At 58.9% G+C, this 10632-nt stretch overlaps 1 protein-coding gene across 3 annotated transcripts in view; it reads left to right on the top strand.

Moving 5' to 3' along the window:
* PATL2 (PAT1 homolog 2) overlaps positions 1–8345 on the top strand; it is an 11885-nt gene extending 3540 nt beyond the window's left edge. Inside the window, exons 2-19 of one of the 3 annotated variants that reach the window (XM_026068218.1) lie at positions 738–840; positions 1095–1438; positions 1719–1787; positions 1930–1995; positions 2391–2558; positions 2782–2868; positions 3643–3797; positions 4244–4327; positions 4414–4552; positions 4867–4987; positions 5064–5161; positions 5574–5618; positions 5801–5949; positions 6096–6312; positions 6708–6848; positions 6953–7050; positions 7123–7272; positions 7973–8345. In XM_026068218.1, coding sequence (XP_025924003.1) covers positions 786–840; positions 1095–1438; positions 1719–1787; positions 1930–1995; positions 2391–2558; positions 2782–2868; positions 3643–3797; positions 4244–4327; positions 4414–4552; positions 4867–4987; positions 5064–5161; positions 5574–5618; positions 5801–5949; positions 6096–6312; positions 6708–6848; positions 6953–7050; positions 7123–7272; positions 7973–8012 — 2226 coding nt within the window. In that variant the 5' untranslated portion in view covers positions 738–785 and the 3' untranslated portion in view covers positions 8013–8345. Of the gene's footprint in view, positions 1–709; positions 841–1094; positions 1439–1718; positions 1788–1929; positions 1996–2390; positions 2559–2781; positions 2869–3642; positions 3798–4243; positions 4328–4413; positions 4553–4866; positions 4988–5063; positions 5162–5573; positions 5619–5800; positions 5950–6095; positions 6313–6707; positions 6849–6952; positions 7051–7122; positions 7277–7972 lie in introns of those variants that run through there. The other 2 variants (XM_026068219.1, XM_026068220.1) reach the window with 2 other exon arrangements.
* The last annotated feature ends 2287 nt before the right edge of the window (positions 8346–10632 follow it).

Here is a 10632-nt window from a genome sequence, read left to right as displayed (position 1 = left end):
GCCCGCCCCGTCCCGGCTCAGCCCCGCGCGCCGCCCCCATCCCTGGTGCCGCCTCCCCTCCCGGTGCTGCGGTCGCGTCCTCTCCACTGCCCCGGGGCCGTCTCCACTCGGTGCCGGCTCCCCGGGGCGGTGCCTTCTCCGGTAGCGCCTGCCCCGGGGGTGCGGGCCGGGTGCCCCTCTCTGCCTTGTGCTTGGGGGCCGTTCGTACCCTGGCGGCAGGTGTTCACTCTGAAGCCTAATGGTGCTCCCAGCACTAGCCATGGCCAGTGCTGCTCCATGCCTGTGCCTTTGGTGCTGGCAGGGCTGCTGCTGCACAGCTGGGGGGGCCGCAGGCATGCTCCTAGCGTGCTTCAGTGGGCTTCGCTGCCCAGCTGCCTACTTGGGCCAAGCAAGCGGGTCCCACGCTTGGGGCCTCGCTGGAGCAGCCTGCAGGCTCTGGGGGTTGGTGCAGCAAGGCTGAGGAGCGAATGGCTGACCTCTCACTGGTGGCGCCTGGGATTGGGGCCCACTGACTGCTCTTGCCCTTCCCTCTCTAGCTAGGGAGCGAGCCCTGGGGCTGTCAGGTCGCTCCATGGCAGCACCTTCTGTGGGCACCACCGGTGGGGGGGTTGGGTGCTCCCCTTCTCCCTCCCTTCCCCCCCCAGCCAGGGTGCTCCAGGGGCTGGTTAGGGTTGCATCTTCCCCTGCCTGTCTCCCTTATTGGGGGCCCTGCTGCTTTCAACTTCTCGCCCCCCCAGATCTTAGAGGATTACCTGCTGGTGGAAGATGCGCCTCTGCTGGAGGAAATGGCCGAGGAGGATGAAGAGCTTGACCTGTACAACGAGATGACTTTTGGGTTAGGTAAGGTTGAAGGGAGGTCCAAGGCTGGGGTGATTAGGCTGTGCTCCGGGGAGTAGGGCCTGGGGTTTTGGCCAGATCTTAGCGCCTGATGAGGCAGAGGACGAGGTGGGTAGTGAGGAGGATGCAGGTGAGGAAGCTGCTCCTTTGCTGGGACAGTGCCATTGTGCCTGGTGAGGAGCTGAACTAGGAGCAGAGCCCCCGGGTGCTGCCCAGGCTCTCAGTCCCCTGACGAGTGCTCTGCTTCTTCCCTGAAGATCGAGACTCCACAGAAGAGGATGCTGCAAAAACCCTGGTGCTTCCAGAGAAGAGCTCCGAGCTGGCTGCAGTGGGGGTGGAGGAGGCCAAGGCCATGGAGGAGCTGGGGCCTGGAGCGGACGAGGGGCAGCTGCTGCTGGAGGAGCTGGGAGAGCCCCAGGGGGAAGGAGAGATGGAGCTGGAGGCCGAGCAGGTCGACTATGTGGAGGAGGAGGAGGAGGAGGAGCTGGGGGCTGAGGAACAGGAGGAAGAACAGGAGCCTGAGGAGGAGCCCTACGAGGAGCCCAACGACCTGGGAGACCCGGCGGTGATGAGAGCCGTGCAGAGCAAGCCCACGCTGGAGGTGACACCTGAGTGGGGAGGGAGGGTGATCTGCTGTCCCTGCCCAACCACCTCCCCAGTGTGCGGCAGCTCCCCGAGCCTGGCCCTCAGGGAGAGATGCTGCCCGGAGACCTGCCGCTCGCTCCTCCTTCCCCGGCCAGCCTTCTTGCTCCCTCCCTCGCAGCTGCGGGTCATGCCCCGCGCAGGGAAGGAAGTGATTTTGGCCATGTTCCCTGCCCTAGGGAGGGAGACGCTCGGTGCCAGGGCTAAGTGCACATCTGTAACCTTGTCTTTGCTCCTAGAGCCAAGACTCAGCAGTGCTGGACAGCAGGATTGGCTCTGCCTGGGCAGAGTTTGGCAAAGAGGACATGGTAAAAGCGCTCCCCTTCCCACGATGGGGCCCCGTGCAGGCAGGAGAGAGAGGCTGAGCAGCCCAGGCCCCGCTTTGGGCAGCGTCCCCTGCCCCTCTCCTGTTGGTGCTCCTTCTCTTGCTGATCTTCCTGTGTCTTTCAGCTGGCCGTGGATCCTGCTGTGTGGAGCTCCTGCCCCGGCAGCATCCCACCCCACCACATGCTGGAGGTGGGTATCCTCCGCCAGAGCCTGGGAGAGGGGCGGCTGAGGGTTCCCTGGCACCCCGGGCTGCCCGTGGGCTGCCTGAGACCTTGGCTGAGGTTTGGGCACAGGTCTCCCACTGGTGGAAGTGGGGTGGCTGGGGGATTTGCCAGGACCATCCAAAGCTTTGGTGCACATCCAGAGATGCAAAGGGGTTGAGCAGGCTGAGAGGACACACGTGGGAAGGATGTGTCCATCTTTGGCACAAAGGCTGTGGAATGAGGTGCCTGCCCTAAGCAGCTCTCAAGCCTGAAGGCAGAGCTGTCGAGAGCTTAGGGAAGCTGGGGCCTCTCCAGGCTTTGGGAAAGGTCTGCTGCGCTCCCCCAGGTCCCATTCCCATCTCCTGTTGCCTCCTCCCACAGGATAAAGCCATCCTGCAGGTTCTGGAGAGGCCCCCTCCCTCCGCCAACATGGCCCTCGACTTCCTTGGCTCCCCCGTGCAGAGGGGATACGCGGGCTCTCCCAGGCTCAAGCGCCCTGACTTCAGAGTGATGTCCCCCAAGTCCTTCCCCCAGCGCTTTCTCCGGCAGGTAACGGGTCTCTGCCTGTCTCGTGCAGGGAAGGGCTCTTGCTCCCTTTGGGCTCTTGCTCCCTCTTTCCTCTACGCTGGCTGCCTCTGCTCTGAGATGACTGTCCACCATAAGAGAAGCTGGCGAGCTGGGCTGCCGTGCTGTGGCCCATGTCACTGGTGTAGCCCTAAGGGCAGGTGTGTCCAACCTGTCCCAGTAATGCCTCCTGTCTCCTGCCCTGCAGCAATCTCCTCTGATGGCTCGCTCCGCGTGCTCCCCTCGGCCCTTTACGCCAGCTCGCCGTGCCTCTCCTCTTTTTGCTTCCAACCAGGTAAAGCACCGGGCTGCACACAACTGCCATCTCTCCAGAGACAGCAGCAGGGCCACAGGTGATGGGGACAGTGCTGTGCCCTGGAAAAGCCACCTCCTAGCACGGCTCCGCGCCATGCAGGCGCCTCCCCAGAGCTCTGTTGTACGGTGTCACCAGGGCAGTCTTTGGAGCTCAGCCCTGAGTGCTGGGGAGACGTCCGAGTCCTCACTGGCAACCTGCTGAGTTGTTTCCCTGCAGCAGGGAGTTTGACCTGCGCTCATTAGCTAGTCATCTAACCCCCAAAACCCTTCTCTGTTGTTTCGTTGATGGGGAAAGCAGGGTCACCTGTGTAGCTGTTGCTTTGCAGATCTCTTCCCTGTTTGTCCCAACCTGTGTGTGTCAGGCACGGTGTTGTGCTTGGTGTCACGGTGTGAGCGCTAGCAATGGACCCGGGGCAGCCCGATCCATCAAGACTCATGGGGGGGTCCCTGCCCAGTGCACCAGGCAGCAGCAGGACACCAGAGCCCAGTGTGGGTGCTGGGGGACGCTGGCAGGAACATGCCCTTGCCCAGCTGTAGTGACAGGACCTCCCCAGCACTGACCTGGGGGATATCACCGCCTCCAGCAGCGCTACTCTGCTGTGGGCCCTCTGCAGCAGTACCTTGCATGTCCCCTTCTTGAGAGGACATGAGCAAGCAGCCTGCGTGGAGTTAGCAGACCCCAGAAATCCCTGCTGGTTCCCTCGGAGGGGAAGGCAGGATTTCCTGCTCACACCTGAATGCTCCTCTCTTCCAGGCCGCAGGGTTTGCGTCTCCAGCCCCTTTCAGGCCCATGTCACCCAACATCAGCACCCCGCCGCGGCCTCTCACCATGCACTTTGGCCCCATGTCTCCGTCTTTGGACCCCTCTCTCTTCTTCAGTCCGTCAGCCAGTGGCCAGCTGAACCTCAGGTAGCGGGAAGGCAAGCAGGGGGCCTGGTTAGGATTGGAGGAGGGTTGCTTTAGCCTGACAAAGCAGCTGGGAGTTCCCTGGGAATGGCTCTAGTGTGGGTGTTGAGCTCCTGGTTGCGACTGCAAGGGGGTTTGGAGGCCACTGGTCTTTCGGGTGAGATCAGAATGGGCAGCAGTGCCTTGGATCAGCTCTGGGCACACTGGGATTCTCTGCTGAAAGCGTCTGTGCCATCTAGGGGAGGCTGGTGCCCCTCGGTAGCACTGTGCACCAGCAGCCCAATCCTGTGCCCGGATCTCCAAGGGGCAGTGCTGAGCACTGGCACCAAGTCCAGACGTGGCCAGGCACAGTCCTGTGGGTGCTGAGCACGCCGTGGGGCTTGCAGAGAGGCACGGGAGCCAGCACTGTGTTTGCCCTGTCCTCAGCCCTCGTCTGGCCTCCTTTGCAGCTTGCCCAGCCACATGACCCAGCTGCACCCCCAGCACCAGCGGATCCTGACCCAGCGCCAGCAGCAAGGCGGGCAGGCGCAGAGGTAAGGGGGTCCCGGGGTCCCAGGAGCAGGGGGGTGCTGCTGAGGGCTCTGGCCAGTAACAGCAGGTGTGATCTCTTATGTGACAGCATCTCCCCCAAGAAGCTGTGGTCCCCTAAAGTGGATCCTTATGCTGGCCTCATGACCAGCAAGGAAAAGGACTGGGTCATCAAAGTGCAGATGATCCAGCTACAGAGCGAGAACATGGATGATGACTACTACTACCAGGTGAGTGGGGGTGAAACCAGCTGGTCTTAGCCAAAAGCTCCTTCTGGGCAGGTCCTGCAGCTTACCAGGGTGCCGTGCCGTAGTGGATCTTCATGGCTGGGGCTTCCTGGTTCTGGCATCCAGAGAGGTGGCCCCCCATCCGCTGGGCCCCTGATGCTGAGGCCCATCCAGCAAGGGGCTTGGAGTGGGCACAGATGGGCTTGGACCATGCAGAGTGGTGCAGCCAGAGATGGCTATCCTCGGGGGCACAGCAGGGTCCCCCTGCCAGCTCACTCTGCCCTCTCCTCCTGGCTTCGTTATGCCCGTCCTTGCAGACTTATTACCACCGGCTGGAGCGCAAGCAGGCAGAGGAGGAGCTGCTTGGCGGGCGCAACAAGCAGGAGCCCCCCAAGCTGGTCACACCATTTATCCAGAAAGTGGAGACTTACGACTCAGGTGAGGGGCTGGGGCAGAAGCGGGTGGGTGGACTGAGGCATGGGATGCGCTCTCAGCATGTCCGCCTCTCTTCCAGTGGTGCGCATTGCGGGTTCGCTGGGCCAGGTCGCTGTGTCCACCTGCTACAGCCCTCGCCGTGCCATTGATGCTGTGCACCATGCTCTTGTGGAGGAGGTATGTGGGGGGGATGCAGGGCTGCAGGTGCCCTGGATGCCTGGGGACACAGCTCCAAGCTTTCTCTAGACCTTGGAGCAGCTTAGCAGGAGCTTTAGGAGCTGCAGCAACACTGAGTCAGGGTGCCGCCCTGGCTCTGGATGCTGCCCTGGCTCTCAATGCGGCCCTTAGCATGAGATGGGGCACGCAGGTGGATGGGGTGACACCTAGGTGGTGGCAGGCCCCCAGCGTGTCCCATGCCGAGGGGTGGGATGGGGCTCTGGGCAGTCTGACCTGGCCATGGCCTCCCCTGTGGGGTTGCTCTGTATCCTGAAGCCACGTCTGATCCCCAGGGAGCAGCTGGCCCAGCGCTCTGCCGACGGCGGTGTCTGGTGCTGGCTGTAACTGTGCCTTCCTTTCTCCCCTCCTGAAGGCTGCGGGGAGCCACCGGCTTCGAGCGCTGCACAGGATTGAGAAGGTGAGTGGGCAGTGGCCCTGATTCAGGGCTGGGGAACAGCAGGCCCAGGGCAGGATGAAGCAGATACGTGCTTTCTGTCTGGGGAGCTCTGCCGTGGTGATGTCTGGCTGGGTAGGGGCCCTGGATTACCTGGGGGCAGGAGGATGCTCCAAGCTGCCCCTTACCCTGTGCCATTTCTCCAGCTGTTCCTGCAGCTGCTGGAAGTAGAGGAGACACAGCGGAAGATGTCTCTGGCCCCAGAGGAGCAGCAGCCCTGCTTTCAGGAGCAGAAGAGCCAGGAAGTAGGGCGCATCTACCAGGCCCTGAAAATCAGGGCCTGCAGCAGTGAAGAGTGAGTTGTGTCACAGTGTGGGGATGGGCAGCACGTCCTGGCCCAAGCTGGGCTCTGACTGTCATGGCTGAGCAGTCCTGGGGTGACAGGAAGTCCTGGGGACTTGGGGGGCTGGATTTCTTTCTTGGTATTGGTTCCTCTCCCAGGCAGGCAGTGGGTCTCCAGGTCCTCAGGGCCTGCATCAACAGAGCCTTCATCCCCAGGGAGGCAGAGGATGAGTTCTTGCAAGTCCTGTGTGTGCGGAAGGGCAAGAAGCTGACAGCACGGCTGCTACCCCACCTGGCCAAGGAGCAGGCAGAGAAGATCCTGCTGACCATCACCCACCACCTGCCCTTCCTCATGAAGAAGGATGCATTGGATGAGGCGAGCATCTCAAGCCAGGGCAGGGGGATCTAGGGCTGCTGCCTCCTCCCATTGCTCTTCCTTGGGGGCACCCTAGGGAAGAGGGGTCCCATCTTGCTAGGTCCCAGTAAGGCCAGGCAGCTGGTTGGGTTGGCATGAGGCAGGGGAGAAGACGCTGCTGGGACAGCCCTGGCTGTGAAGGGCAGGCTCTTGGACTCGCTTCTTCCCTGGGGAGGAGAGGAAAGGTCCCCAGGAGGGATCAAATAAAGCAGTCCTGATTGCAGTTGCCCTTCAAGGGAGAGCACTTTTGGCCCTTGCATCCCTGTGCAGGTGTTGGGACGGGGCTTGAGACTGGGGCTGCAGCTGTGATGGGTCAAATGGTCTCAGATCCCTGCTCTCCCCTCTGCCCTGCCCAGTCTCTCCCCCTGCTCTATGGCCCTTTGAATGAGATGGTGGGCAGAACGACCTTTAGCAAGCTCATCGAGGTCCTGCAGGAGATGACCAGACCTCTGCCAGAGTCCACTGAGCTCCCGCTCACCATGGCCTTGAAGAACCAGGTACGTGGCCCTGAGGAGGAGAGCCACCTGGCATCCTAAGGCCTGTGGGGGATGCCATGGTGGTGGGGAATGGCTGTGACACTCCTCATTGTACTTCCCTGCAGTTTGGGATCTCTCTGCTCTACTCCCTGTTGAGTCATGGTGAGAAGCTGCTGTCCTCTGACACGCCACTGGAGCCGCACAGCGGGGACTTCGAGAAGTGGTGAGGACCTGTCATGGCAGGGCAGGGGCTTGCTGGCCAGGGGGGTGTTCACTGCTGCATTTGTGTCCCCAGGACTGACACTGTGTTCCTGGTTGCTCGGGAGCTGTCTCAAGTACCTAAGACCTCACTGGTGGAGCCTCTCTTCTTACCCAGCAACCTTCTCTCGCTCTTCTGCCGCTATCTGGACAAGCAGACCATCCACCACCTGGAGGCCAAGATGGAGTGAGTATTGCCTGGACCCTGTCCAGCGTGCTCAGAAATGCTGCCTCTCTCTGTTCCCTTCTTGCCTCTGCCAAACAGGCTGGGGGGGTAAGGGGGGGTTGCAAGGGGATCTGATGGGCACCATGCCCTGGGAGAGGAGCAGTATATTGTGTCTGCCCAGGTTTCTCACCTGGAGGCGGCTGTGTGCAATAGAAGCCGGGGACTCGCTGGTCCCTTGGGGACCCCATGAAACACAAAAGCTCTGCTTCTCCTGGCTGAGGTGGTTCTTGCAGCTTTGCTCCTGCCTGCACTTGGTGATCCTGGGACCTTGCAGGCTGGCACCAGGTTTTTGCTGTTGGGGCAAGCAGGTTGTGGGCTGCCTCCTGAGCCTGAGAGGGCTCTGCGATGCTGTACAGATCAGACCAAAGGTTCATGTAGCTCAGTCGGCCTGAGATAGTCACTGGAGGCCAATGCCAGCGTGTCAAGTTTGCAGCTTCCTGTAATGCTCGCTCAGGCTTGAGCAGGCCTGAGGTGCTTGGTCTGGCCACCTCCCTGTGGGATGAATCAAAGTGGTGGCCAAAAAGCAGTGGGGATCCCTCCAGCTCTTCAGCCAGGCAGCTCTGGGGCCCTGTACCATGGGGTGGTTTGGCAGGCATGCTCTGGATGACTGCCACCAGTGAATATGACAAGCTGACACTTTGACCCTGGCCTTTCCCCGCAGGTGCTCTCCACTGCCATCAGAGGCTGCCATGCCATGCTGAGGCCCCAGGAGCAGGATGAGAGCAGGGGCCAGCAGTGCCGGGAACGGGCAGGGGCCCAATGCAATGACTTTGAGCTACGAAGCAAACACTACCCTGGTGCAGGGCACTTTGGGTTATGCTGGGCACTGGCAGGGCCGGCGCTCGAGGGCTGATCATGGCCTGCCCCGGTGCCTGGGAGCACAGCACGGGGACATGGGTAACTTATTTGGGCCTCACACCCTGCAACAATGAGCACTGGGTGTGAGGCAGGTCTGCACAGGGGCGCTGGGAGCACCTGGGTGTGAGTGCGTTTGTGTACAGCACTTGAAATAAAATAAAATGGTGATTAACGAGCCCCTCTGGCTCCTGTGGGAAGCCTGTGCCGTGCGTGAGTCCCCTGGCCCTGTTGTAAGCACAGGGGTCTGGGAGCTGTAGCTTGGAGCCTGGGCACAGTGTGGCACCCTGAACAGAGATCCCCAGCCCAGGCCGGTGGGGAGCCCATGGTCATCAGCCTGGAGGGGATCTGAGTGCATGGGAAAGGCAATAAAGGGGAAGAGAGGCAGGTATAAGGGAACTGAGGGGATCCAGAAGGATCATGAAGGGAATGGAGGGGGAGAGACTGATGGGAAGGGAGTGGAGGGGCTCTGAGGACACACAGGGTTGGGAATGGAGGGGAGCTGAGCACCCAAGAAGGGGAACAGGCTGGAAGAAAATGGATATGGAAGGGAAGAACAGGCCAATGGAGGGGAAAGGAGGGAGTTGGAGCTTGCGTGGAGGGGAAAGGCAGCAAGATGAGTGCAAAGGGGAAAGGAAAGATCATTGCACACAGGAGGGGACATACTGGGGATCTGAGTGTGCACAAAAAGAAAGGGGGAGATCTTGAACGCACATGGTTGGATATAAAGCACTCCTCTCTGCTGAGGTTGTGAAGACTGACTTGTCTAAAGGCTTGCAGATATGGTCATGATGAAACACCTTGAAGAGTCACAGCATCTTTCTTGACCCATTTAGACTCGGTTCTGCAGCTAGYGGTTAGGGGGTGCCTTAAATGTAGGTGTTCAGTGTCACTGTAGAAATCCTTGAGGTTCCTGTTTGGCTTGCAGGTGAAGAGGGTGAGATTTCCCCCAACCCTACAGCAGATCTGCTAGTCTCATGTCAATGTCTTGGCTAACTGGGACATCTGAAATGGCTTAAACACCTATGTTTAAGCACTTGAATGTCTATGGTAAGCACAGAGGCCTGAACTTGCCACCCAAAGCTTGCTGTATAGTCTAAAGAGATGTTTGCACCAGAAAGAGTTGTTTCAGCCTCACATTGGGAGCTATCTATATGTCCAAGCTCCAGTCAGGTGTAAATGAAGGTAAACTATTCATCTGAAATACCAGGACCTACAGGAGACACTTGCTTTTCRCACATGGCAGCTAGAGGTCAGGGCATGCACTGTCAGTCATCCAGTATGTGACTAGCTCTATGCACTGGAATTAGCACTCTGAAGTTTGTGCAGATGACTCCTACTCACAGGTAGCTATTTGGCTTAAATATATCATACTGCTTTGTTGCTGATACTGTTTTTAGGGAAACCTAATTGTTCTCCTTGCCATTAACATGGACCTTGCCCTCCACACCCCAGCTTGTTTCTGGAGATCTGGTATGTCTCCATCACCCTGCCCAAGGTGCTGGTCACCCTTTTGTAGGGGGGGTACATCCATCTCTTTCACAGGTTGTTCTGCACAGATGTATTTCTTTCTGTTCTTTGGGGCATCTGAGGGCTGCTTCTTAGCTGATACGGTACATGCGCACAACATGGATGTGTGGCATCCTCGTGGCTATTGGACACACTGTGTACTCTTCTCAGTACCTTTCAAAGGTGCTCAATCATTTCTTCTGTGAGATCCAGCCAGTGCTGGGGTATGGGGACACTTATTGGAATGAACTCCAGATCAATCCGGCTGCTGTCGTTACCATCCAGATGCCTTTCCTGCTCGTCTTGGTGTCCTACAGCCTCACCATTTCCTGTCCTCAAAATTGTGTCTGCCAAAGGAAGGTACAAATCATTCTCTATTTGCTCCTCACACCTTACCATAGTGACATTTTTCTGTGGGACAGCAATGTTCATCTATATACACCCCACATCCAGCTATACCCTGGATGTGAACAAGATGCGCTCTCTGTGACTCCATGATGACCCCTATCCTGAACCCCATCATCTACAGCCTCAGGAACAAGGAGATGAAAGGGGCTTCTCATTAAAAGGGAATGAAGCTATTTCACCCCAAATCCTAGGTCAATACCTGTCAGCTGGACAACCATCTACCAATATGTCAGCTCAAAAGAGGCACTGGCACGTTGTCAGTGGCGTATAGGAAAGAACAGCAGAAGGATTTAGGATAGGAAGGGGTTCATCTCGCCTATCATCAGGAAAGCAACTCAGGTGTCTAAATACAGGTGTCCAGTGGTGTTGTAGATACACCTCTCCTCCAGCCTCAATTTCAGAACATGCATGTCTCCTTTGGCCTGAAGTCTTAGCTGCTAGCCACCCTTAGAAACACTGACAGAGCCGTATCAACTCTTGTGAGCTTTCCCTGGAGGGGCAATACTATATTATAGTGCACACAGTTTCTTGGCAGCTGGAACACATCCC

Source organism: Apteryx rowi, unplaced genomic scaffold (assembly GCF_003343035.1).
Source record: "Apteryx rowi isolate R43461 unplaced genomic scaffold, aptRow1 scaffold_27, whole genome shotgun sequence".
Classification (NCBI taxonomy): domain Eukaryota; kingdom Metazoa; phylum Chordata; class Aves; order Apterygiformes; family Apterygidae; genus Apteryx; species Apteryx rowi.
The sequence above is the reverse complement of the archived record's forward strand: the minus strand, read 5'-3'. Positions and strand labels throughout refer to the sequence as shown.